At 39.5% G+C, this 27,912-nt stretch overlaps 3 protein-coding genes and 1 long non-coding RNA gene across 6 annotated transcripts; 2 read left to right on the top strand and 2 right to left on the bottom strand.

Annotated features, from left to right (window-relative positions):
* Positions 1–1,562: 1,562 nt before the first annotated feature.
* On the bottom strand, positions 1,563–16,875 carry LOC119905216. Of its 2 annotated transcripts, none has more exons than XR_005444790.1 (4): positions 16,738–16,875; positions 15,098–15,189; positions 8,146–8,216; positions 1,563–5,627 (listed from the first exon to the last, which is right to left on the bottom strand). It is a non-coding gene; the product is annotated as an uncharacterized LOC119905216 (long non-coding RNA). The 2 variants fall into 2 exon arrangements; XR_005444791.1 differs by having other exon boundaries at positions 16,733–16,867.
* On the bottom strand, positions 12,036–13,567 carry cebpb (CCAAT enhancer binding protein beta). Its single transcript, XM_038721996.1, has one exon. The coding sequence runs from the start codon at positions 13,356–13,358 to the stop codon at positions 12,495–12,497; it is 864 nt and encodes a 287-aa protein (XP_038577924.1). The 5' UTR covers positions 13,359–13,567; the 3' UTR covers positions 12,036–12,494.
* Positions 16,876–17,076: 201 nt separating the features above from the next.
* Positions 17,077–22,606, top strand: peds1 (plasmanylethanolamine desaturase 1). Its single transcript, XM_038721997.1, has 6 exons — positions 17,077–17,249; positions 18,164–18,283; positions 18,388–18,479; positions 18,623–18,767; positions 18,903–19,115; positions 19,234–22,606. The coding sequence occupies exons 1-6, from the start codon at positions 17,114–17,116 to the stop codon at positions 19,353–19,355; spliced, it is 828 nt and encodes a 275-aa protein (XP_038577925.1). The 5' UTR covers positions 17,077–17,113; the 3' UTR covers positions 19,356–22,606.
* Positions 22,607–23,777: 1,171 nt separating this feature from the next.
* Positions 23,778–27,570, top strand: LOC119905215 (ubiquitin-conjugating enzyme E2 variant 1-like). 2 transcript variants are annotated; one of them, XM_038721999.1, is made up of 4 exons: positions 23,778–23,915; positions 24,960–25,105; positions 25,794–25,919; positions 26,333–27,570. In XM_038721999.1, the coding sequence occupies exons 1-4, from the start codon at positions 23,894–23,896 to the stop codon at positions 26,477–26,479; spliced, it is 441 nt and encodes a 146-aa protein (XP_038577927.1). In that variant the 5' UTR covers positions 23,778–23,893; the 3' UTR covers positions 26,480–27,570. The 2 variants fall into 2 exon arrangements, with proteins under 2 accessions (XP_038577927.1, XP_038577926.1); XM_038721998.1 differs by having other exon boundaries at positions 23,879–23,921.
* Positions 27,571–27,912: the final 342 nt, after the last annotated feature.

Here is a 27,912-nt window from a genome sequence, read left to right as displayed (position 1 = left end):
CTTGTGAGGGTACCAAAGCACTAATCGGCTGCATGAAGTTTGCATCTTCCATCATTGAAGTCATTTCAGTGTTTCCACATGTCTTTGTTTATGACCTGAATGAGCAGATGGCTTTTCCACTTTTCAGTTAGTCATCATGAGTTACTTCAGATATTACAATGAAGGTGTCACAAACTGAATGCCTTAAAAAACAATAATATTTTGTATTATTTTAATCTGACCTGTTGCAGCTACTTACATAATGTATAGTAAGTAAGCAAAGAAAGGGTATTTATATAGGACCTTCTGAACACTGAAAAAAATCAAAGTGCTTTACAGAAGATGGAGAAATGGATTAAAACTTTAAAAACACAAGAAAAGGAAAATAAAATCCAAGTAAAAGAATATAATGTTGGAAATAAAATAAGATAAAATGAAATACAGTTATACATAAAATAATACACATGAGATAAAGCTATAGTGCAGTTAATTTGTTGCTCCAAATTCAATAATGCAAATAAAAGTGCAGTAGAGAAATCAATCAAAAGCACAGGAGAACAGCAGAGTTTTAAATTTAGATTAGCATTTGAGTGCAGTTTTTAGATCACCAGGAGGCTGGTTCCATCTCTGCAGTCTTTTGTTCTGACTTGAGGTGCTGCCAATCTTCAAGACCTACTGGGTTTTAATATTTATTATATATTTTGGCCGAAGGCTGTTGAGTGCTTTACAAAATAGCAGCAGCACTATTATTACTGTAAAATCTATTCTCTAACTACCTGACAGTGAGAGTGATAACAACTGCAGTAATGTGATCAGTTCTCCTGGTTCTTGTCATTTTAATTATAATCAGTATCAAGTTAGTCAATCAGTGAAATGCTGCTGCACTAAAACAAACAAAAAAAGGCCCAGAAGTATTGGTACTACTTTATAAAAAGGTGCCTTTTATATAATAATTTTCTAATGCTTATAGATCACTTATAAAACATAATTAGAACACATTTTGAGTTCCCAGATTAACTCATTAATACTTGCTTGTTTTTTAATTACTCAATAAAAAAATTATTTACTTACAGTTATATATGATATAAAGGCATTTCTAAAGGGTTGTATTAATTCACTCAGCAGTGTTAATAAGTTAGTAATAAATAGATTTTGGTCCATGTGGTCAAACAGTTGACCCAGTCAATTTGAGTCTTCACGACCCCAAAAAAGTCATTATTGATGGTTTATAACTCATCTGTAATAAAGACATGGGTAAATTATTTATTAAGAATTAATAAAGCCATTTGTTACAATACATTTTATTTATTGTGTTGCAGAAAAAAGGTTTGAGTGCTTTAGTTAATTCTCTGCTTCCAGGGTGAAGTGCTGTAAAAACGCCACAGGGTGGCTCTGTAGGATTGTGAAATCGATTGAGTGACTATGGCGCTTTGGCTTTTGCTGCAACCCACTCTTTCCTGTTTTCTGTATTGAACCTGGGTTTGCTCATCAATTATGTTTTTAGTTCCAGTGAACTGGAGTCAGGAATGTTTTTCCACTGGCTTCAGTTTTTTAGGGTGAAAAGTGATGCTGCACGCCACAAATATTGCTCTCATTTTATTAAACCACAGGCATTACTGATGAAAATTTGTTTCTCAATACACACAAGTTCCTATTAATACACAAACACACAAAATTATAAAGCTGATGTCCAAACTGCTCCACTAAACAAGGCCCAAGATTGAAGTTTAGGTTTAGATCGAGGTGAATGCTAAAGGAAGGAACAACATGTCTTGAGACACAGGAATTGCTTGAGTAAATTCCACCACACTGTTGTAGTACAGATGATTTGGCAACAGTCCTGGCTAGAACTTCCTGTTTGGGAAATAAGAGGCAGGCACTGGTACGTGCTGTACAGGAATGCAACTTAAACAGAGTGAGTAATAGCACCACCACCACCACCACCACCACCACTGTGTTGACGTCAAAGTGAACAGGCAAGACGGAACAAGCTGGACTCACCTACAGTAGGAAAACTACAATCAAGGTGTGACCAGGGGCCGGAAGTCTTCTTAAAGCCACAGTTGTTTTTGAAAGTGCGCACAGCCTGATCTGACAGTGTTGTCATGACTCATGCTCTTTGAGTTTTGTCATTTCGTAACTTTACTAATTGTAAATAAGTTAAATGTCATTTTGAATGTATGTCATATCTATTTACGTCATCTATCCTGCCTACACATTTTAATGTTCTTTATTTTGGTAGGAAATTCAATACCAGACTATGACAGCTCCCCAAAAACAAGTGACATGAACAGATGTCAAAAGTGCACTATGTGTTGTCCCACAGTGCCGACTTACTCAGCCATATTGTGCACACTGCTGACTCCACATTCACAGTTGACCCAAAAGGATATCTGCCCTGCCTTGCTGACTCTTTCAGCATGTGTCCTCAGTTTAGTTATTAACCTGGAACTTCCCAATGGCTGGCCAGCTGTGAGGGTGGGTGGGACGATCTTTTACTGTAAGCCTCTTTTGTAGCCTGCAGATCTTTTTCACAGGGAGCCGAGCAGGGATCAGGAAATTCCTGAATGTGAGGGGAGTCAGATCTTTCCAAGTGTGACTCTGCAAAGTCTGAGTCACGAAGAGAAACACTCCAGGGCTGTACAATAGAAGCTTGATACCAGGAAGTGTGAGTACACTGTCAGGTGTACCATGTTTCTTCATGCCCTTATCATTTCAAAACCTATGAAATCCAGGGGAGTGACTCAGTATTAGACAGCTTTCAGTATTGACCTGTGGTGAAAAGTAACTCAGCACATTTACTCAAGAATTGTACTTAAGCATGAAGTACTTTTTACTCCATTATATTTATCTGACAGCTTTAGTTAGTAGTTACTTCTCAAATTCATACTTTGCATTAAAAAACACAAGCTTATAAAATACAATGTATTGTTAAAGGAATAGTTTGAAATTTTCTGAAATGCACTTATGTGTCTAGTTAAGACAATCAGTATGTCTCCTGTCTGTACTTTAAATATGAAGCCGCCAACCGGTTAGCATTGCATAGCATAAAGACTCGAAACAGGGAAACAGCTAGCCTGGCTCTGTTCAGAGGTAACAAGATCCACCTACCAGCATCTTTAAAGATTAAACCAGTGATTCCCAACGTCTTTGCCTCCTCACTAAAAAGGCAGTGTCTAGTTGGGGCCCCTTTCCAGCAGTTAGCTCCAGTGGAGAGAGATTTTCTAAATCTAAACTTAAACTCAGATGGTTTAATTCAAATAACTGTTAAGGGCCGAAAGAGGTTAAAGTTATGTGCAGATGAACTTTATTGTTTCTTCTTTCCTACCCCATTTTTGATCTCACGACCCCTCAGATTTATCTTGTGACCCTTTGGAGGGGCCTCACCCCTAGGCTGTGAAATACTGGGCTAAACTACAGATGGGGACCAAAATAGGCGGAAAAAACCTGAATAAAAGAGAAAGAGAAACATATCAAATACAAATGTTTCTGTGCTCCAGGGCTCACTAAATGGTTTGTTAAGTTTAGAAATGATGTGAATAAAACACTACGGCCTTTACAGTCACCAGATCTCAGCCTAGTTTAAGACCTTGTAGAAGACCTGTGTAAGACAATGCTCTCCACCACTTTCTCCATAACACCAAATGATAAAATATGAACTTTAATCTTCAAATCTATTTAGTGACGTCTGTGACTGTCTCTGATGCTATTTGTCCTTTTGTTTTACGACTGGCTATGTTTGTTTTTCTTTCTATCTGCTGTACTCAGCTCGCTCTTGAAAAAAAAAATCCTGATCTCAATGCAATTACCTGATTAAATAAAGGTGTTATATCCAAATGATGGAAAAACAGGTGGAGGAATAGTGTTCATCCCAGAGTTCCACAAACTCAAAGCTCTGAAGGTGCCGCCTACCATACTGAGACACAGGTTTTTCCTGTAGCTAACTGTATATAAGATATTTAAAACTAGCTCCACCTCAACCTGCTAGATCAGTGATACTAATCACTAATCAGTCACAGAGGCCATTTTTCTGCAAAACAAGTACTTTTACTTTTGATCATTTGTGTACATTTTGCTGATAATACCTCTGCACTCAAGTGTGATTTTGAAGGCAGGACTTCAATTTGCAATGGAATATTTTTACATTGTGGTACTACACTGGCAACAGCCCACCCTTTATTCCTTGCATAAACATGGTGATCTATCTTAAGAATATAGCTGTTTTTCCTAACCACACTGAGCAATTGTTTTTTCTCAAATGTAAAAGCTACGTGTTATTGTTGTTCTCATTAAACTGCAGTGTCTCAGTCAGAGGTTGATGGCTTTGGTTACGTCTGTTGAGACATTCACCCATAAGCAGTTCCTGTTCCTGTTCCTGTCCCCCTAGCTGCTGCTGTTGAGGACCAACGGTTAAGACAATGTGACATACAGAACTGTCATAGGCTAAGTTCGCGCATGTAGGTCATAGCATAAATAACTGGTGCTTCCCCTGGTGCTTTGAAATCCACATCCTTTCTCTTACACGCAGCAAAGCGTGATGACGGCAACATCAGTCCACATGTAAACAAAGCTGGCTGACCTGCCTGCCTAACCACAGATGTCACCATGGTGTTCTTTTGGGTTGTTGTTGATGTTTTTTGATAACAACTGGGAAAAATACGACAAATTGCTGCATCTGATGTGTGATTGTGAGTCTTTTGCTGATGCAACACTGACTCCGTGACATATGCGCACGCGCACACACACACACGCACACACACACACACACACACACACACACACACACACACACACGCTTGTCAATGATTCTGTGTTTGCAACAACAGCTTTTTGGGAATGAGGTGAAAGGTAAGACGTGGTGGTGAACGTGAGGATGGTCACATTGTTAAACTAGTGGGTGACGAATGTTTTTTCGTGGCTGCCACCATCATCAACACACCCTTCCAACTTCCTGTTGAGTAATTTCTACATGTCAAAGCCCACACATGACTGCTACTGTTAAATAAAGCTGGATATCTTTTATTTTATGAGTGTATAGCTGAGAATTTACTGTACATTTTACTGATTTGGTCTGCAGCAGCTCGTCAACAAAACAGTGTTGTTTCATTTTGAAAATATCCCCCTTCAGGCTGTTTTACATGCAGTCACAAGATCAGAGGAAAACAATCCCAGAATTTTATCTTCCTATCATTGGTCTAAATTCACACCTACCCTTGCTTAATACATAAAACATATTTTTATTTTGCTTCTTTTATTTTGTTTATGTTATTATTGGTGCAAAAACAAAACACTGAATAGTCACTTTACAGCTACACTATTGAGAGAAACAAAACTAATATACACAGACAAAGAAGTTAACATAAAACAAAAAATAGAAAAGCATTGTCATAATAATTTATAAACAATAATAAATTATAGAAATAGAAATTTCACACAATCCTACAGAATGACAAATCAGTCAATAGCTGCTATACAAGTTAAAATTTCAATGTCTGGCAGAGCTGTTCGATTAAACTATGTTCATCTTCATCACCTGATTTAATTACTTGTCAAATTTACAATAAATCCCCTTTGCATACCATGTATTTGCACAATTAGGTGGAGCATTTCTTCAGTGGATACATTTTCACTTCCATAGTTTTTGAGGCCTGGATGTCAAAATAAAACAGGATGTTAGCTTAACTGACGAGCGTTTCAGAGTGTCTGGTAATCTAGGAATTTTTTATAGGAGAGGTTTGAGGAATTGTGCAATGCGCTGAACTTTCTATATTGCTTGAAACTTCAGAACCTCAAAAGGCTGGTTGGATGTCTTCCCTTTTCATAAAGTCCTGCAATAATGAACTATATAAGAAACGGTCTGTGTCGAGGAGCCAGTATATTAGTAGTAGTAGTGTATCATATAATCATATAATAGTGTGTTAAATCAATGTTGGCTCGTATCTGGTGAGAAGTGATTTGTTGATCATGGATGATTTTCTTATTGTGAGGTGACCCTGACTGAAGGAACTCATATTCACAATAAAGGGGAAATTTTACCAGTTCATTATTTAATATTTCTGAAATATAGTATCAAATGCCATCTTTTGTTTTAGTGGTGGAAAGTGAATAAGTCAATTAATTAATTAATTATTCAGTCACGTACATCTGAACTTTACTATTTTGGGTACTTGTAGTGTATTTTACTTGAGTTTTTCTGGATTCTTTTAACCAATTAACCATTTTACCCTACTACAAGTTCTACTCCACTATAGTTCAGAGGGAAATATTATACTTTTGTACACAGCTATATTTATTTCACAGCAAGAGTTACTTATATACATACAAATTAAGATTTTACAAATAAATCATATGATTAGCTTGTAAAAGTTGATGCATTATTATAGATTAAACTACCTACGTTTTTGCTCAATCAAATACACTGAACAAAATTATAAACGCAACACTATTGTTTTTGCACCCATTCATCATGAGCTGAACTCAAAGATCTAAGACTTTCTCTATGTACACAAAAGGCCTATTTCTCTTAAAAAATTTTCACAAATCTGTCAAAATCTGTGTTAGTGAGCACTTCTCCTTGGCCGAGATAATTCATCCACCTCACAGGTGTGGCATATCAAGATGCTGATCAGACAGCATGGGTACTGCACAGGTGTGCCTTAGGCTGGCCACAATAAAAGGCCACTCGAAAATGTGCAGTTCCATCACACAGCACAATGCCACAGATGTCGCAAGTTTTGAGGGAGCGTGCAATTGGCATGCTGACTGCAGGAATGTCCACCAGAGCTGTTGCCCATGAACTAAATGTTCATTTCTCTACCATAAGCAGTCTCCAAAGGCGTTTCAGAGAATTTGGCAGTACATCCAACCAGCCTCACAACGGCAGACCAACAATTGTTTTTCATAACCAAAGAATTTCTGCACAAACTGTCAGGAACCATCTCAGGGAAGCTCATCTGCATGCTTGTCATCCTTATCGGGGCCTCGACCTGAATGCAACTTCGCACAGCCATTGAAGAGGAGTGGATCGACATTCCACAGGCCACAATCAACAACCTGATCAACTCTATGCAAAGGAGATGTATTGCAATGCGTGAGGAAAATGGTGGTCACACCAAACTGCACATTTTTGAGTGGCCTTTTATTGTGGCCAGCCTAAGGCACACCTGTGCAGTACCCATGCTGTCTGATCAGCATCTTGATATGCCACACCTGTGAGGTGGATGGATTATCTCAGCAAAGGAGAAGTGCTCACTAACACAGATTTTGTAAGATTTGTGAACAATATTTGAGAGAAATAGGCCTTTTGTGTACATAGAGAAAGTCTTAGATCTTTGAGTTCAGCTCATGACGAATGGGGGCAAAAACAAAAGTGTTGTGTTTATAATTTTGTTCAATGTACTAATAAAAATGATATGTACTTAGTAATGCATTTTTAATATTAAGGCCAGACACTACAGGTGAATAAGGTAAAATTTCAAAAACTAATGGATATCACCATGAAACTTCCCCAGTTGACATAGATACATTAAGACAAATTTTTTGTATTACAAGTTTTCTGATATGTTATGTTTAAATACGCAAATGATGCATTATCTAATTAAATATGCGCTAATTTACACTTCCAGAACAGAAATCTAAACATTGTATAGAGCCAGGATCATTTTCTTGAGCTATTAGAGTCAAAGTTTTTACAGAGGGATTTTTTGATATCTCCATAAATCAGAAAAAAATTATTCTTTTCACATGTTTTCAGGAACAAAATATTAAATAATTCAGACTATGAATGACAGATGAACAAACCCCTCTGTAAAAATAATAAAACTGAGTTTAGTCTAGTGAAGTGGAGATTTCCAACTGCAAGGCACTCCACTACAGGTGAATCGGGTAAAAAAAAAAAACATTTTTCATACAGCTTAATTTTGCATTTTTTCCTAAATTTTCTCATACATGAACGTTGCTCTAATAATTAAGCCAGCGCTCATTTTGCAAGGATGGTCTGGTGTTACACAAGATATGGGCAGTGATACTTGCTGTGTAGTGACCGCAAGTCACTTCTGCACGTCAGTTTTGTATTTTCACAGTCATCTACAGCAAAAATAGCAGAAGTGAACAAAGATGTTGAAATCTTGGTGCACTTCAAGACAGATCATGTTCTGGTCCATTTACCGTAGCTCAGGCGCTCTGGCTTCCCGTTACAACCCATGGTCCGGATATCCGGTGTCCCTTTAGAGGAGGAACTGTAATTAAACAAGCAAAATCACTGTGTTAAAATCACCAAACATAGAAATCTTCTGTCTTTGGTCTAGACTCGAGAATATTTTTTGCAAATCATCTTTTGCTTTAAAACTCTGCGCAAACGCTGTCTAAACAACAAAGTTAAAATCTTGTCCAGGATGATGTGACCCTACAACCAAAAAGATATCAACAAAAGGCTTCTGAAAGATTATGCTCAAATATTTCTATATACAACATCCGAGTGTGACTCTAACATGACTCTAAAAATCAACTGTTAGTCAATGGAAGTTCTCTAAATTGGGGATAATATGTGAAATGAAACAAAATTATAAAATGTATGAACAACTTTTACAAATGCAAACAGGATTGATCCTAAAATGGAAGAAATAGCACAAGTGAGCACTTCTTTATACCTGTTTGTCAAAATAAAGACCACAATCAAAATTGAATCTGTTATCAATTGCAAAAACATTTTAGAAAGCATATTTCGAGTATGTCTGGGTTAAAAACAACCACCTATATAGTTTTATATGCATTCACCTTAAGCTAATTTAAGACATTAAGAACACATTAGGAAAGAATTTGCAACAGTGACATATAAATAGTAAACAAAACAAATGGCTCAATTGTGTAATTCTGCAAATAGCAAATGAGATCTGGGATATAAAAATAGAAACTAACAGAGTGGTTTCTGTCCGACACATAATATCAGTTAAAGGATAACTTCGTTAATATTCTATACTTTCCTTATTGTCAATCAATCCCATAAAAAGACCAAAACCAACAAAGAACTGATCCTAGTAAGTGTTGTCTGTGTAGCCAAAGTCTGATAAATCTTATTCCTCTCTGCCATACAGCTCCATTGTTGTCCAAAATCTACTAAAAGCACACCAAAACGCCACACTGTTGCACTGGGTGACATGAGCCATGCACTATTTATGCCTGTTTTAGTGAAGTTTGCTTTAAAAAAAACCCAAAAAACTAGCTGTCCAGCTGTTCAAGGAAAAATTTAAGTATTTGTGCCCTTTTTAAAGCTCCACAAACAAGGTAGGGAAGTCAGAAATGTACTGAGCTGGACTAACACACTGTTGGTCTTTTCATTGACTGTAAATAAAAAATATTGAATATTGCCAGCCTTACCCTTTTAGATGCATTGAGGAACTATGTAAAAAGTAGTTTTTAAAAGCAGATTTGAACAGAAAAAGATATTAACTGTATAACTGTGTTATAGTTATGTGCACGTTTGCATTTTATAATTGGTGTGATGAATTAGTTAGTTGTTTAAATGTATATGAATGTCAGAGCAACTTTGTATTTGTTAAACAAACAGCAGCTAAATGTTGGTTCAGTACTTTTGTTATTACAAAGTATCATATTGGAGCTGCAAATTATTATTTTTCACTATTGATTCATCATTTTGTCTATAAAATGCCAGAAAATAAAAACTGTTTTAATTTCCCACAGACCAAGCTGACATCTTTAAATCTTGTTTTGTTTGACCAAAACCAAACATGACCAAACATAATCAGTTTACTAGTTTACTATCAGGTGTGACAAAGAAAAGCATCAAATCCTCAAATTTAGCTCAAAAAATATTTGACATTTTTTGCTTTAAAAATGACTAAAACGACCATTTGATTATCAAAATAGATGCCAATAAATGTTCTGTTGATCAACTTATCAATTAGATGATTGTTACAGCTCTATAACATATATTAATTTAAACATGCATCACAGCTGTGATCTTACGTGTGGAGCAACAAACCACTAGTCCCGCTGTTCTGCTCCATGTTCATAGTAAAACTTAATTCAAACGCCCACTCCTGTTGGTTGTGGTATGTGGTAGTGACAGCCAGAAAATCTGGACCAAAGCCAAATTAAATAATTAAAAGTGTTAACTGATAGAACATCGAGTTTTCATCATCAAACTTTCTAGATTAATTTGGGACACACAATCTGATACAACATTGTGGAAAAGTGTTTTAGGGAACAAACTAATAAGATGACTTATTGGTAGAAAAATCCTTCCATTTCTCAACAACTGGTACAGAGTGGACATTTAAGTGACAGAGGTGTGTGTGTGTGTGTTTGTTTGTATTGCTTTATCAGAGGAGTTTTTAGGAGGCCAGTTGGCGTACGGAGGGGCTGTGATGCAATGAGGAGTTTACGGACAGACACTGCCCATTGACGGTAAAATGTGGAAAGAGGGCTGGGCTAAACTTTCAAGAAAAGAGGTCATCCTGTGTGGGAATTTCCCTCTCTCCTGTCAGCATGATAGCCAGGACCAGGGAAAGACTGCGTGGGGCTCCATTAGGAAACAAGGGGTCATCGAAGAAAGAATGCCTAGAATGTTTGACTGATTCTGAGCCAAGACTGACGGCGCAGCTAGAGCAGGGACTGTGCTGGAAACATTTCATTATAAATACATTATCTGAAATTACATTACTGTGTCTGCAGTTGAGTTAATGACTTTTTCTTGAAACAAATGTTTACTTGGAAGGGTTTTTTTGCCAGTAAAAGCCTAAAGCCAGCCAGACAACTCACAGCTATTGTCATGATAACAATGTCTTCTTTAAATGTGGGTGTAGCATTCTTCAAGTGATGGTGTGTTGGAAAGGGAGGATATTGCACAACAGTTAAAAGCTAAACTGTTCCATCATTCAGTGAGTGTTGAAATATCCACTGCACTCAAAATCCCACTGCACAAAACAGCAACAGTAACAGTTTTAATGTTGTGTTTTCAGTGCCAGTATAGTCAGTTTGTCCTCTCTTGAAAAACTAGCAGAGGTGGTTTATCCTCTTTTCTCCTGTTTGACGTGAGAGTTGGAAAACATTCCCCACCCTGAACTGTCAAACAGCACATACAAATCCCACCATGCCTCTTTTTTTCCCTCCTCTGTCTGGGGTTTTCTTTGCTTGTGACAGATATGCTTCATATTGTGTACACAGTGAAATGCAGTCTGAGGGCTTGGTAAATTCCACTGCAAACCAATTGTCAACTTATCTAACATGTCTGGTGTAACCTACTTTGTCTCTCCCATTTCTAACTTCTACATTTTCTGCTGAGGGTTTTCCACTCGAGATTTACTCAGGATTATTGGTATCTCTCCTTCACTCCCAGCCAGGTCTTGGCGTTTGAAGCGAGACCTGAGGTGGGGTGAGGAGGTTAGTTGCTGATTAATTTCCATGCAACCTTGAACCCCTCTCTGGACCAGTGGACCCAGCAGACTATTGACAGAGCCGTGTGCTAAAGATAAAGCTAACATTTCTCTGTGGCGTGCAGTGTGACCAAGTTTTTTTTTTTTTTGCTGCTCTCAGCAGTATCATTTCAGTTTATATTGGTTGGATGTATTTTAGGATCTGAGGACTTTTTGTGAATTCAATGAGTAAACAGAAAAATGAAAATGACGGTGGCATTAAAAGTTAACCATAGCCACACAGTGTGGAGAGTCTGTTTCTTGCTTTTTTGAACCTGACCTTTTTATTATTTAATGGCTGATTAAACCACTGAATACCATGTTCTGCTCTGTGGAAACTAAAAAATGATAATGAAATGTAATGATGGTGATCCGAAGCAATATTTAAATTACACAGGCCTGCATGCACTTGGTTGATGTCTCCTTCAATTTTGGCATATCTGAATTTAAAATATTGCAAAATTGCCTCTGCAATATGTTGCAATTGAAATAGGCCTACATCATAATACGCAGTCTGACTATCATGTGTGTATATTTAAGGCAAGCATAACACCCCTGTATGTCTGTCTTTCTGAGCCTACACCATGCTTCAAAGGGTCAGAAAAGAAGAAATTACAAATGAAATCTTTTAGACAAAGTATAAATCTGTTTAATTCAATATAATATCAAGTACAATTAAAGCATTTCCCCTTTTAATATTAAATAAAGACTTATTTCATTCATTGCCAATACTATTACAAAGAGTTGCATCATTTCACTGCAGTACAACACATCTTTTCTTGAAAACCAGTGATCCATATAGGACAAAATGTAGAAATTCACTCGCATGTATGTAAAACCTGCACAGGAATACTGCATACACAAAATTACATCTGAGAATCAAGCTACTGTGACATGTGAAGAATCGTGAATGATTGCGCAATCCATGCGCCCACTTCTTCAGTCCCATTCAAAGTGCCCTTGTAAACTGGTGGTCACTGTCTTCACCTGTGAAGCGTACCGTTTTCAACACTTGTTCAGTGGATCACCTCCGCCTCTAAAGTCCATCAATGATGACAAGCAGCTCAGAGATCCTGGAGGTTTCTATGGTCCGGTGGCAGAGAGCAGGTTGCGCAGGGTGGCCAGCTCTCTGGACAGCTGCTCTACACGCTTTTGTAAACGATCATTTTCTGCAGCCAGTTCCAGCACTTTATGTTGAGTCTCCATGTTGCGCATTTTGGCTTTGTCCCTGCTCTTCCTCACGGCGAGGTTGTTCCTCTCCCGCCTCACCCTGTACTCTTCACTGTCCTTGTCCAGGCGTTTCTTTGCTTTCCCGCTGGACATTTTGCCACCGTGCGACGGTGACCTGCTTTTACCTGACGGGGCAGGTGTGCCGGGCGGGCTGGAGCAAGTCGAGGACGCGGTGGAGATGTTTCCAAGACTGCCGCTGGTGGACTGGTAATGAAGATACCTCATGTCAAAACCAGACGACCCGTTCTCCATCTTTGCGTCTTCCTGGCTGTCGTCTCTCTCAGCAGCAGCAGCCGCAGCTCTGTAGCGGCTCCCGACGAGTTCAGGGCTGAGCACACTATCCACACGGGTCTCCTGCAGCTCAGCGTAACCCAGCGCGTAGGGCTCCCTGGGGTCCCTCAAGTTGTCGCACTGACTCGCCTCCAGCTCGTTCAACAGCGAGTAGTTCTTGTAGTTCTGTAAAGCTGCAACTCTCTTGATCTTGTTGCTCTCCGCCAGGAAATCTGAGAAAACGTCTCCCTGTTGCTGCTGCTGCGGACAGTGCAAAGCTGAATCCAGGTAAACGCTGAAGTCTATCGCTCTCTCCCGCTCTTCAATGCCCACCTCCGTCATCGGGTCGCCGACCCTCCAGTACGAGCCGCTGCCGATGGGACTGATAATGCTGTCTCTACTGTGGATAGCAAAGCTGCCCTCGTCGTAGAAGCCGGCCACTTCCATGGATCTTAACACCCGCCGGATTGCAGGAGCATGGAGGGCTGAGATGAGACGCCCAGAGTGGTTTTGGTTCAACTGCCTCACTTGTGAAATGGCTCAACTGTCGGAATGTTGTGAGTTTAAATCCCCTGTGTCACTGCCTGTGACAGCATGCAGTGAAACTACTTTGGAGAGACAGCGCGCATGGATCGGGGAAGGAATTGACAGATCTTCCTGTCTTGGGGGGTTTTAGTACAAGCGAGGGGCGGGGTTTAGCTGGGCAGGTGTGTGACGCGCAGCGATGGGCCAACAGGACAACCTGTCCTGCTTTCAGAGGACTTTTCAGCTATTTGTGTTTGGACATAATAAAAATCTGTTTTTTTGTGTGTGTGTGGCATTTGGGACAATTAGTTGTGGCATAGACTTTGGTTTGCCACCCAAGAATAAAGAGGGGAAATGCAACTTTAGTGGCTTTCATTAATTCCTCATTAACGACACAGAGACAACTAAAACAGAAATAAAAAGTGAAAATACAACCCAACAACAGTCACTTCATCCAGAGTGCGGGGCGACGTCTGCCATAAGAAAATGCGGTGAATACTTTTAAACAGCATTTGATGACAGCACGTCCATTCACGCCATCTACAGTCACATCTCACAGACGCGACAATAAAATCCCACTCAGTGGTAACCATTTTCTAAGTTCATGCGTAATCATTTCATAACAAGATACTAATGGAAGCACATATCCAGACAGATGTTTCCCCACAACATTCACAGACTAGTCGAAACCGGTCTGTGTATTTTGCTGTGTGGTGAAACTGTACAAGATGATGCATCCACTCCAATACTGCAGGGTGGGTGTGATGAGAAATTTCGTCAGCCTGGTTTATGTCTGTAACGGTTCAGTGTGTTTTTAATAACCCTTTCTCGAGATGTCTCACGGAGCATCGTGATTTTCCTGTCAGAACATTAATGTAAACAATAAACAGGGCACAAACATGTGATAATAACCGGGCCCAGTGACTTTGGTCAGTTGACAAAACAGGTCTTGGTATTTTATACACATGGTCAGCAGGTCTAATGACCCTTAATGCACACAGTCTGTTCATTACAGCTTTTGAGATATAGACCTACAGTACAATTTGTGAGCAGAGACAAGTGTGGATTTTATGTGGTCTTACTGCCATCATGTGGTAAGTGCAAGGATAACTGACATTACAGTAACAGGGTTAAAATAAATGTTTGGGACATGTGTCTTCCCACAAACTGTTTCCTGGTGTGCAGCCAAAACCACTTTTCTGTTTGAGTACGTCTTCAAAACATTTCTTGAGAAATATACACTCTTCCCTTTTACCAGTTGGCTCCCCCTCATACGCATGCACAGGTGTTACAGTTTATTCTGACTATCTGTGACTTTAGGGCTGTATTTTTTCCCCCATGTGCTTGGATTAAAAGTCAGTTGTTGAATGCACAACTGTTGACTCCATGAACAGAACACACACAGTGCTGGATTAACATGTTTTGAGGCCTTGGTGCAAATATGTACCATTGGGCCCCAACTGACCACCCACCCCCAGTCTGTGGTATATGTGTCCTGTTGCACGTACAGTGGCACACCAGACAACATGTTAGCTTTATTATGCCCAGAGACTCAGAAAGTAACCAGGTCAGTAAAGAATAAGTGATTATGCAGAATGCCCCCTTCCACACTGTCAGAGTATTATTTATAATTTATTATTATATTAATACTTAATACTTACTTAATAATGAGCCAATATACTCATCAGGAGTGCTTGTTGGATTGCTGAATAGCTTCCAAGTCCCCTCTCCCCCAGCCGACATCAGATTAAAACTAAAAATGTGCATAACATTTTATAAGCTGATCAATTCATTTGTATTTAAAAGTAAGATAAATGTTGTGGAGAAGTATAAAGTAGGATGAAATGGAAATGCTCAAGTCACGTACCACAAGGTAGGTAAATGTACTAGGTTACAGAATCCACCAGTGCAAACAATGAACTTATAGTATTAAGATACAATAGGGACACACATTTTGTTAGTTGTTGCACAATCTGTTGCCTGCTAAAGTGTCTGTTGAGCAGTGGTGTAAAATAACCTTAAGTCGAGTACTGTAAGCCTACTACAATTTGGTGTGCTTTATTTGAGTATGTCAAATTTATGCTACTTTATACTTCTACTCCACTCCATTTAAGAGGGAAATATTACATTTTTCACTCATTTACATTTCAACAGCTATAGTTACTGGATACTTAGATTCATATCGTTTACAAAAAACACAAGCTTATACAATACAATGCATTGTTAAAAGCCAGGAGAATGAAAAAGAGACATCTTTCAGTATCAACCTGTGATGGTATGTAACGCACGCAAGTACTGTACTCATGTACATTTATGTGCTTGTACTAGGGGCGGCATTAGCTCGGTCTGTTAGGACTTGGCTCCCCGATGGCAGCCGACTGCTCCTACATAGGATGGGCAGAGAACAAATATCCCCTTCCCCCTCCCTTGGGTGGCAGTAGCTCAGGCTGGCTGGACACTGGTCGCTGGTTCGAGTCCAGCTCTGACCACAGATGTGGACTGGTAGCTGGAGAGGTGCCACCTCTTGGGCACTGCCGAAGGTGGCCTTGAGCAAGCCCCTGAACCCCCAACTGCTCACTCTGACATCTCTCCATGTGTGTAAAATGCTAACAATTAACAACAGAGTGAAAACATCTACTCCACTTTAACTTTCAAAGGGAAATATTATGTATTTACTCCACTAGGGCACATTTAACAGCTCACAGAGTAATGCTAATGTAGGAACCATTGATCCAGTAGGCTATTTGACAAGGGAGATTTTTCCTAATGTGAACTTTCACTTCTGATACTTTGCTGTACATCTTGCTGATAATACTTATTATGAATGTAGGACATTTAGCCTACTTGTATCGGAGTAGTTTTACATCACTGTAGACTATTGCTAATTTTACTTAGTGACTTTTTTAAACTGTGGCAACAAGTGGCATTTACAGGATAATGATGAATTCTATAATGTAGTGTAACAGTAACATAAGAGGAGGAGATTCATCAAAAGGTCAGTTAATTGACTCAGTAATGTCAGTTAAGCTAATAGCTAATTATCAAACAGCTAACTTAAAGTTAGCAAACATTAGCTAACATTAGCCACAATAAACAACTGATCATACCAGACCAAGTGAGGCGGTAGCAGCAAAGCCCCTGACTGTAATGAATTGAGCAAGGATGCGTTTAAATGTTTATCAACTTTGAATTGTAGGGGGGAAGAATGTGTCTTATTTATATCTTATATGTAAAAAGTGTCACTTTACGTAAAAGTCAATACTGCTTGAACAAAAGTTACTGCACTGTTTACACACCTCACCTGACTATATGTTGTCCATAGTTGAAGCTGTAGCGTCACAAAGTTTGACATGTGACCCATGTCGCCAGTTTTTATGAGGTTCATATCACGTATACACAGAGAGAGCTCCATCTACTGTAGACTTCATCCAGCTGAGAGCAGAGCGGGGACTAGAGGACGGGTGGTGTCAGGAAATTCGGTCTTTCCCCTCGTAACCTGCATTGGTCACTCGGCTGCGTGTGGAACATTTTCTCGTCCGTTGATTGGCTGCTGCGCTCACCGACTTTCACATGATTGGTTAAAAACGTTACGCTGTCTGTGGGCTGAGAAGTTGATGATGCAATTGGTTCCTAGCTGTGAGTAGAGAGGTTGAAGGGGCTGGGCCCACAGCGGAGAAATGGCGAGAATGGTTACCGAGAACGGCTGTGGAGTGGAAACACAGAACCCAGAGCCGCAGGGACCGGGCCGGGGTGCGGCCAGATGGGGTCCACAACACGCCGGTGCCCAAGAACTCGCCAATTTATACTCACCAGGTGAGTCGATCCCCTCAGCAGCGCCGTCTTATCGGCTTGTTCACCCGGTTCAAGTGTCCCTGAGTGGTGTTACTTAACGACAGGCTTTTTACGTAGTTACCGAGTAAGAAACTGGAGGAAACCTCTGCTAAAAACACTAAACAAGAGCACCAGTTTATCTTATCTAACTGCTACAATTAAATGACAGCAACAATCAGCGACAGTCACACTTTTGTTGTTATACAATGGGAGTCATGTGAGATGAATTTGTGCTCGAGTCGCTGTTGTCATTTGACATTTCGAGCATCAGGCAGATGTTAGATGTTAGAGGAGAATCCACTGCTTCTGCTTTAGGCTCAGAAGCCACATTTGGCCACGGAGCTGCTGTGACCTTTCATAACCGTGTCGATGCTAAGTCTGCCCATCTGTAACTCAAGAGAGCAATGCATAATCAAAAAACAAAGGTCTAAATTGTTTTGAGATCTTGGCAACTCCCCTGTGCCAGTTTCTCCACCGTCATTCATTCCATTTGAAGTTGAATGCAAAAAGTTTAAGGCCTTCACGCCCATTGTACAAATACTTGATGCCTTTTGAGGTCCTCATATCAGTTGAGGACCTTACAAGGATCTGAATCTGACAGCTTTGACTGCATTGGTTGGATTGTACTCTTCTTTGAGTTGTATGACATGGACAGGTATATGGGACAGGCCCTTGCTCACTACTCAGTATGCTCAGCACTGTAACAAGAAAAGTGCAACAGAAATGTTGCCTCACTGAGTGTCTCTGTTGTGAAGAAGCACAATATTAATTCTGGTAATAAGGTTTTGTTTGGATCAGATGACATCACATTAAGTCTTATAGACTGGAGGCAGTCTGTGCTGTTTATGTGTTTAATCCAATCAAACTAATGTGTATGCTTGTGTTTTTCTTTTAAGGCAAAAGATGTCAAGAATGGATAAGTGTTATCCTCTGCTTCTCTCTCATGGCCTTCAATTTCATTCACCTACTTGCCAACTTCCATCTGGGACACATGTGGTACATCCTGTTGAGCATCGGTAAGAGTTGACTGAAAAATGATATGATGTTCTGATGTTGAACAAGTGTTGGCTGTTCTCTCATCAATTTTCTGTGCTGCTCTTCTGCTCAAACTCATTTTCAGTGGCAGGAATACTCACCGCAGACTTTGCGTCTGGATTTGTTCACTGGGGGGCTGATACGTGGGGGTCAGTGGATCTACCCATCTTTGGAAAGGTAACGTATCCATGAGTCATTTTCAAACCTATCTCCCCAACAAGAATCCATTGTTTGTACTCTAAATAATCTCAATAAAAAGTTTTCCTGCATTTACAATTTCTTGTTTTCCACTCTGTTGGACTGTCTGATCTGTCCTGCAGGCCTTTATACGACCTTTTAGAGAGCACCACATTGACCCCACAGCCATTACCCGTCACGATTTCATTGAGACCAATGGTGACAACTGCATGCTGACCATAGTCCCTTTGGCGAACATGGCCTTCAACTTCCTCATACTCTCCCCTGGTGAGTTTTGTATTAACAAACCAAGCCTGACATTTTCTTCTATATGAATATGCTTTAATCTGGTTTAAGCTGTTACTTCTGAATAACCATGCAGGGTTTCCCGTCTCACCTTGTTTATGTCACCTTTTTTTGCAGCGGAGGTTTACCATAGCTACCCCTGGTACTGCTACTTGTATGCACTAGCCATCTTTGTGACTCTTACCAACCAGATTCACAAGTGGTCGCACACATACTTCGGCCTGCCTCGCTGGGTGGTGCTCCTACAGGACTGCCACATCATCCTGCCCCGCAAGCACCACCGCATCCATCACGTCTCCCCTCATGAGACGTACTTCTGCATCACTACAGGTTTGTCTTTATTTCCTCAAGGGGGATCATAAATCAGTCTGAATGTAGTGTTTTGTCAATGACATCTTACGGTTTATGGAATGAGAGTCAGGCAGGTCATTGAGTTCTTTCTCTCCAGGATGGCTGAACTACCCTCTGGAGAAGCTGGGTTTTTGGAGGTACCTGGAGGATATTATCCAGGGTGTGACGGGAGAGAAGCCCAGGGCTGACGACCTGAAATGGGCTCACAAAGTCAAGTAACTCCGCAGGCTTACTGCATCCTACCTCAGAAGATGCTGGCTCCGTCCAGGCTTCTCACGCCCTTTTTGCCTCACTTAAACTGTAAAAACTAACAAACACTTTCTGATGCCATAGCTTTAAGTCTGTTTTTCAAAAGCAGGGCTCTGTTGATGGATTTTTTCACTCACTCATGGAGATCATCATTCAAATTGCAATATATCCTAAACTCTTCGTATGTCAAACAGAGCTCATCATTTTTTTAATGTGATTTACAAACGCTTCTGCTAAAAAGGTTTGGTCAGATACATGATTTGAAATTGCGTTCCAAGGAGATTAAAACATTTCCCTCACATCGATTAAATTATATTTATATCAGTTTTTGGACCCCCCCCCCCATTTTAAGGGTCTTCTTGATGTGCAAGTAATAACGTTGGATTTAAGCCATGGTAAGAGGTAGGGTGGGGTGATACAAGATTTTGAGATGCTTTACCAATGTTGATAGCTAAAGATTTGATGATAGCCAAATTGGGTAATTACTGTTACATTTGTTGACTTGCACGCTTGGGTTTAGCTGCACACTTCTTTTTTATTTTTTAATACTAACCATTGCCCATTGTTGTGTCTAGTAACTTATCACAAATCAACATGCAACCATATTTTTAATAGTTTAGTCATGGATTTGTTAATGTGGGACAATGACTACAGTTGCAGTGGAAGAGTTGATACCCAAGTCATCCCTCCAGGATGCAAAATGGCAGGTCTGTCAGCTCAGAGAAACTAGTTTTAAAGTAAACAAACCAAAAAGAATATAAAAATAAATTGCTCAAATTGCTGTCAGATCCTAAGCTGTCATTTTGATTGGAATTAGTTTTTTTTTCTGGATGATGAAACAGTTGAAACAGTTGTCATTTTTTTAGGAGATGGGTAATTTTCAGTAATTTGATCTGTGTTTTGTAACTGTAGTCAGGGTTGATGCTAGGCCATTAAAACATCTGGGCGAATACACATGTATTGTGCTGTTGTTCTGCTGAGGCAGCCTGGCCCTACTGTGTAGTCTTTTCAGATGATCACGTGTCTTCTGTGAAAAACATTTTTAGTTTTTATTTCACTCCTGTTAACAGTTTTGCAAGAAAGAGTTCCATGCAGTTTTTGTCAATCTGCCTTACACTCCACAGATGCAGTACTGGTGTCTCTTTTGTTTCTTTTGCAGCACTTCTTGTTGCACTGGTAACATTGTTTTCACCACTCGCATCATCTTTTGTATTTTGGGAAGGAATGTTGCCACCGTGTACTGTCTTGGTAACTGTGACAAGCAGACTTGGTGATATTACAGGGACTTTGGTGAAGGCTGACGATCCAGGAATTTCTTCACTCCTATAGATGAGATCATGGAATTTAATCAATTGGTTGGACATTGTTTTTAACACTTTAGTCAGTCATTTGTAAATGTGTTGTACAGCGAATAACTATGCAGTGTAATATGAGGCCCTTAACTATATGTCTTAAGTCATCCGAGTAGGTTAAATGCCTTTCTATTTCTAATTATTTATACATATTTGCTAAGTTGAAAAACTGGAGCTCAAAAATTTAGCTACCTAATAAACTGCATGACAAAGTTACTTATTAAGATGTCACATACACTGACGTAAGAATGCATGCATGCATACAGCATGGCGGCTTGTGCATATAATTTACTGGGTCATCAGCTTTCCTTTGAGTTTGTGTAAAGCAGACTCTGACTAGGGAGGATTGTGCTCGCTTCAGATGAAATTAATTGTACTGCTTTCAAAAGATGACCCCAAACTGACCAGATGGTCCTGGGTTTGAACTACCAAAATGTTATCTTCATTCCAAGGAAATCCTGGCAAATACTTTCAGGTTTAAATGGGAGAAGCTAACCATGCTGTTCAGTTGGGTTAAAGGCTGAATTATTAAGCTTCTGGTGTTAAAGTCAAAGTAGGCAATTTAGTGATAGTTCATTTTGAAGCCAAAATTCTGTTTTATATTATGTAATATTCCAGTTTTTGAATCCCTCTTACTTGATTATATAAAATGATTCACCATAGGCCAACAGCAGAAGTACACTGCAGATTGCATAGTGCTTGTGGTGTATTGTGAGAAGCAGTTTTGTAGGTAGTAGGTAGTTTTATATACGCTGGTAAATGGAGGCCTTTATGTCACTTGCATCACAATTAGAGGCTTGCATTGAAGTTCTAGTCCTATAGTTCAACATTAGGCTAATATTGCTGGGACACTTCAGTAGACCCATTTGAACTTTGACAGAGAGGTTATTTTCTGAATAGGATTCTTGGCGTTTGCTCTTCTGAATGTTTCGGCGCTTCAGTAAATTGCTTTTTGTGATGATATAGAAGTTGTGTCAATTTTAAGGACGCTTTGTGTTTTTGTATTACTGCTAAGGATAATGGATATAAATACTAGACATGACATGCCATAATTAGTTTGGAGATTAACAAAACCGACTGCTTTGCAATAAAAATATCTGGTGAGCTCAGAAGGAATCCATACTATAATATTCTTTGCTTGGAGACAATAAGATTTGCTTGAAGACAGACTTGCTATTTATGGCTGTCATAGTCTGGTTGAGAGTATAGATCTAACATACATTAACTTATTCATCATTGTTATACTCCAGATGATCTCAGGATTGTGGTTAGAGTGATTAAAGTAGTTTGACATGACATTTGTCACTCATTTCCATCAGATTCTGTTGGCCAAAGTAGCAGAATGAATTTTAATACATTATAGGTTCTACTGTAGCTATATATCAGTACAGTGAACCTGGCGTCTTTTTATTGAGGTAGAATTTGAGTGGATTTGAAGGGTATTTTGTGACAATGTGTGGTAAGCTTAATATTTTACCACCGGAAACAATTTTATGAAGGCTAACAAACATGTTGGTATGTGGTGTGGGCACTTGTCCTTGATATGTTTGACATGCTGTGTTGAATTCGCTTTTGTAATGAACCTTGGACTTATGAATTGAATTGCCTTATCCTCTCCCTGATTGATTTTCTGTAAATCTTGCCTGCGATATAGGAAAACAGTTTATTGACTGACTTTAAATTGCCCTTCACTTGCCTCTGAGGTAAGACCCATATGGATGTTGTAGTTGGTTATGTATGCTGGTGGTGATGGAGTTCTAGATATCAGAATAATGCCTTGATGCCTTTTTGTTGTCTTCCATTTCGGAGACATACAATGTATATATTAAACTGTATTTATAAATAAACTAAATAAACGGTTGATAATTATTGCTTGTGATACATTTCTTTTTTGCTTGGCTTTAGTTTAAAGATGTTGTAGCCAGGGCCTGACATTAACTTTTTTGCTCACCACCCACTGTGGCTAGTGGTTTTCCAGTTATTATCAACACAGCATTTTCACTAGCCACATTTTTGTTGTTGGGAAATTATGTTTTATATGATAAAAGTTTAGTATGATGTGTTTAAAATTTACTTGAACTAGACCACTGTACACACCCAAATCAAGACTACATGAAATGTATAACATTACAGGTCATTATAATTAGGTCTGATAAGGTTGTTTGTAAAGCTCCTATTATATGAAAACATAGTCTATTAAGATAAAGACCTATAAAGAGTAGCTCCTTATTGCATAAAATAAAAGTGGTGCATGGGTGTAGCTATATAATTAGGCTATGTTCTTTAAATTGTTACTTTCCTCTTGCTCTTCCTGCATAATATAACTTATTCTCTCTTTTAGGAGTCTTCAGTCAGAGCACAGGGTCATAGGTTTCAAGGAAGACATTCAGTCATGTTGCAGTAAGAAAAGAACAGGTGTAAATAATAAAATTGATTAAAAGGGCCATCATCAACTGGTAACACTTGTCATAAATGTGTTAAATTATTTGTCACATAAAATTGTTTACTGATTCTGAAAGTAGATGTTTAACAAAGGTCATTAGCATTTAAAGTCATCAATAGCCCGAATGTTGGTGCAACAACATTCATCCTTTGTGCATGGTTAACCATAGACTGTTCAACATCAACAACCATTGTCAATAACAGTACATTTTCTGAGACACTGACTTCCAGATAATAAAGAAAACTATGATTCATGGTAACTGAGCTTAAACGGTTTGTTTGTTTGCATGTCTCATTTAAATGTTATTAATAAAAATGTTTTCCTACTATGTCTGCTGTGAAAAATACCTATTAGTAATTAATTTACGTGTTGGAAGGCCAGTCTCTTTAAACAAGCTTTCCAGCTTGGTTTGGTTTTGCATTTTTGCAGCCTTGTCACACATTTACCACTAATGATCCACTTCTTACAGCCTGTGCTTATTTAACTGAAAGGTTGCGTATGCTTGTACTGGTTTCTTCACACACTTTGAGATGGTTTGCTGAATCCTCGTGCAACATTTCTTTCAATTCAGCTTAGCCACACAACGTCAGTAGCTCAGACTATGAGCCAGCAGGGAACAACAAAGGAAGCGATGCTTTGCGTTTCTTCCCTACGCACGTACGGTTGGACACAATGGCAAAACTACGTGCGCGCTCCCGCTGTGTAGCGACAAGATGGCGGTCGCCGCCGGATCAGGTAAATGTACGAGAAAAATAAATCACCATGAGAAGCTGTTGTTGAATTATCGGATAAATGAATTTTCATTATGTCGCTGTCAAGCTCCATAAGGAGGTTGAATATGTGCTGTCGCAGCTGCTGTGTGAAAAGATACAAGCTAACGCAAAGGCGGAGCTTTTGTAGAGAATGAATAGGAAGCGATGCTATTAGCTAAGCTACCGTAACGTTAAGTGAAGTTAGATAGTAGAGCAGCGAGGTTCAGCATGACTGCCGATGATTAAAGTCTTTGTCATCTAATAGCCGTGGCAGTAATCTGCATAATCTAACACTGTGTAAATTGTTCGCTTTCATTTAATAACGTAATTTAGCAATGGTGTCTTACGCCGACGCTAGTGAACCCAAGCACCCGCATCGCCACCTTAACGTCCGGGTGGTGTATTAGCTTATTTTCGACATAAAATTGTTTACAGACTCTGAACGCGGATGTTTATCATACCGGGTCATTAGCGTTTTAAGTCATCAATAGATGTTGGTGCATCAACAGTGATCATTTGTGCATGGTTAATCTTAGACTGTTCACCGTCAACAATGACGATACGTTTTCTGAGACACTGACTTCCAGCTAATCGAGAAAACAAGATCAGTGCTGAGTTTCCGTGAAGGGCTCTCGAGATGCCGGTGAACTGAGCTAAAATTGCTGCACCAGCTGGCAGCGTGACTGTGTTTGTTTGCATGGCTCAGTTAACAGTGCAGCACCATCATATCTCACTGCAGAGGACAAATGATGCAGCATTGTCGAAAGACGATGCTGAGTTAGAGGACAAGAATATCATTATCAAAAGGCTGGTGAATCTGGTCAGCTAAGGCGTTTCTTATTTTCCTGCCTGAGTGTATCTGAGTCATGCCACTACCAGCGCGCACCTTTTTTTAACTGCAAGTCATCGCTCTGGCAGAAGCTCATGGAAACAGATGAGCTTGGTGGTACCTAAGTCCCCCTGTCATGTTGGAAGTGTGCTTGTGTGAGCATAACCGCCTTACTTTGGTCTGTTTTTCCACAAACAGTTAAGGTTCCCCGCAATTTCCGGCTCCTGGAAGAGCTGGAGGAAGGTCAGAAAGGTGTGGGAGATGGAACAGTGAGCTGGGGTCTGGAGGATGACGAGGACATGACCTTAACACGATGGAGAGGGGTGATCCTTGGCCCTCCAAGGGTGAGCGTGCCATTTTTTTAAACACTTAAATGAGGACTGTGCATTAAGCATTAAAGTGCCCAAGCCCTTAGATGTAATCTGCGCAAAATTTTCTGTCAGTGAACCAGTTAGGACCTATGTGTTATGAAAAGGAAGACAGAAGCGCTGTTTTTTGCACTAGTTGTGCACTGCTGGGAATGAACGCACCAGCTAAGTAAAGTCAATCTAAAGGCAGATGCAAAGGCGTGTAATGTGTAATGGATGATGCTACATTAGGAGTGAAAGGGAATTTGAGGCAGCAATGCAATAAAATATTGCATACTATAGGCTTATATCACAGAATGACAGAAGGCAACAGGTAGCAAATCATAAAGAATAGGATTTTTTTTGGTTTTAGTTTGCTTGACTGCCTTAGGAGGCTAAATTAGTACAAGTGCAGCTCAATATGCAACTGTAATGTGTGTGTATATAACTATAAGACACCTCAGTGCCTCAACCACCTTTACAGAGGACTGTGGTCATTAATGTATGTCAGAGTACAGCTGGCTCAGCCGATTTGTGCTCTCCCAGATTTTAAACCAAGAGTGTATAATGTTCCTATGAAACTGGGTAAAATGCAGTTATATTTTTAATGGTCATAACTCATTGTGTGCTGTTTGTTATTTAGTGTGCTGTCCCCTCACATCTCCCTACCTGTTTCTATCCACAGACAAGCTATGAAAACAGGATGTACAATCTGAAAGTTGAATGTGGGCCAGAATATCCAGAGTTACCACCGTTTGTCAGATTTGTGACAAAGATAAACTTGAATGGCGTGCACACCTCCAACGGTGTGGTATGTAAATCTTCTAAACCAGTTGCTCTCATTCTAGCTTGATTACCCAAATTTGTATGCCTCAGCTGTCAGCAGCCTTTTGACATAGATAATGAAAAAAGGAAATGGAAAAAGAATTTGGCTAGTGTATATTTAGCAATTATTTACATTATTTGGGAGTATGTCCATGCATTTTAACACATTAGAGTGACATGTATCCAAAAGTTAAAGGTGCACACAATGAAAGGTGTGTTGTTGTTTTTTTATCACTACTCCTATTTCTTAACATTCTTAAAATTTTGACAGGTGAAAGCTAATGTAGGAGACACTTTCTGTTTTTTTGTAATGTAGTGTGCAACCTGTCAAAAACAACCTACAAGGCAGGATTCAAGGTATAACATCACATCCATTCTCACTTGTTCTCTGTCCTGCAGGTTGACATGCATGCGGTGACTGCACTGGCCAAGTGGCAGAACTCCTACAGTATCCAGATGGTGCTGCTGGAGCTGCGAAGGCTCATGACATGCAAGGAAAACATGAAGCTTCCTCAGCCACCTGAGGGCCAGATCTACACCAACTGAGCCCCTGCTACTTTTGCCTCCATCTTTTTCTCCTTTTCCTCCCCCAATTCTTCTGTTTTGCTTTCACCCCTTTATCCCCATTCTGCGCCATGTGACATTCCACCTCCTTTCGACACCTTGGCTGAGCACGCACACACACAAAGCTGATGACATAAATATACAATAACAGATACATGAGAAACAAACATACACATATATCTGTATAAACACATACAGCAGAAGACATAGTATACAATAACAGATACATGCAAACACATATGCGCAAACACACATATATATCTGTATACACACACTTACTGAGCGTTCATGAAAGTCATTTTACGCACTGGCCCCTCCCTCTCCCATCACTGGAGCTCTGGGTGGACTCGATGTGACGAGGCAGGCGGAGTCCTCAGTCTACACCAGATGTGATCATTCGAATACTGTACATGTTACTAATCTTTTTTTATTATTATTTGTTAAAAAATGCAGATTGTACAATAACATAAATAATCTTATTGAGTGTACCTCTTGTGTGTTGCCTTTTTGTAACATTGAAAACAACCACTTAACATAAGTGCACGTAGTTGACTGAATGTGTGTTTGCTGTTAGTCTTCTTTCAAAGTATACACATCAAACCCCGTACCCAAACCACATTTAGATTGGAAAATACTGTCTTGTCATGTGGCCAGATGTCTAGTGAAATATTTTCTTCTGTGTGTTTTGACTGCACAGAACCATTGTGTTTTCAAGCAGTCCAGTAGTAAACAGCTGTCTGCAGCTCAGCAAGGTGCCTGGAAGTGGTCACCTTAGTCACGCATGGCTTTTGTTATTCCTTCTATGTAAGAATTGTCCAAAGTGAACATTGTGTACAGTACCTATACCACTATATCTGATCTTAGTATGCATTGTAGCCTAGTATGCAAATCTACTGTAGGTCTGCAGAAGTCCCAGTTAAACCATGCTTGAAAATAGAAGTGAAATCAGCTACCTCTTTTGGTCCTGTGTAACGTCAGGGGAGTTATCTGACTTGTGAAACTGTCTTTGATACTCCATGTGACAATTTGTTTTACTTTCTCCACTTCTTTCATAAATATTACTTTATGCTTTTCATGCATTTGTGTCGTCGTAGATCACTACGTGTTAGTGCTCATGGGTTGAAGGTTTATATAGAACATTTCTACATAATGGCTTGTCTTCTGCACAGTGTTTATTTACATAACTTCCACTCTTGAATGCCCCTAACAGATTAAGCAGAAGTGTCATGGAAGCACTCACTTAAAGGCATAGTTCAACATTTTGGAAAATACGTTTTCTTGCTTTCTTTCCTAAAGTTAAATGAGAAATATGAATATTACTCTTTGTTTCTATAAATAAAATATGAAGCTAGAGCCAGCACGTGGTTAGCTTAACTTTGCATAAAGACTGGAAATAAAGAGAAACCACACTGAAC

This window comes from Micropterus salmoides, unplaced genomic scaffold (assembly GCF_014851395.1).
Source record: "Micropterus salmoides isolate LMB-PRFRI ecotype aquatic unplaced genomic scaffold, ASM1485139v1 Ms_hic_scaffold_16, whole genome shotgun sequence".
Taxonomy (NCBI): Eukaryota; Metazoa; Chordata; class Actinopteri; order Centrarchiformes; family Centrarchidae; genus Micropterus; species Micropterus salmoides.
This window is presented reverse-complemented; position numbering and strand designations above follow the sequence as displayed.

What these genes read in the sequence shown, in the direction of transcription:
- cebpb (XM_038721996.1), bottom strand. Translation starts at nt 13,358, where the DNA reads ATGGAAGTGGCCGGCTTCTACGACGAGGGCAGCTTTGCTATCCACAGT.
- LOC119905215 (XM_038721998.1), top strand. Translation starts at nt 23,894, where the DNA reads ATGGCGGTCGCCGCCGGATCAGGTAAAT. An exon ending in TGATCCTTGGCCCTCCAAGG is followed by an intron (nt 25,106 to 25,793) that starts GTGAGCGTGCCA and finishes TTCTATCCACAG; the next exon opens with ACAAGCTATGAAAACAGGAT. An exon ending in TGCACACCTCCAACGGTGTG is followed by an intron (nt 25,920 to 26,332) that starts GTATGTAAATCT and finishes TCTGTCCTGCAG; the next exon opens with GTTGACATGCATGCGGTGAC.
- peds1 (XM_038721997.1), top strand. Translation starts at nt 17,114, where the DNA reads ATGGCGAGAATGGTTACCGAGAACGGCTGTGGAGTGGAAACACAGAAC. An exon ending in ATCTACCCATCTTTGGAAAG is followed by an intron (nt 18,480 to 18,622) that starts GTAACGTATCCA and finishes TCTGTCCTGCAG; the next exon opens with GCCTTTATACGACCTTTTAG. An exon ending in CTTCCTCATACTCTCCCCTG is followed by an intron (nt 18,768 to 18,902) that starts GTGAGTTTTGTA and finishes CTTTTTTTGCAG; the next exon opens with CGGAGGTTTACCATAGCTAC.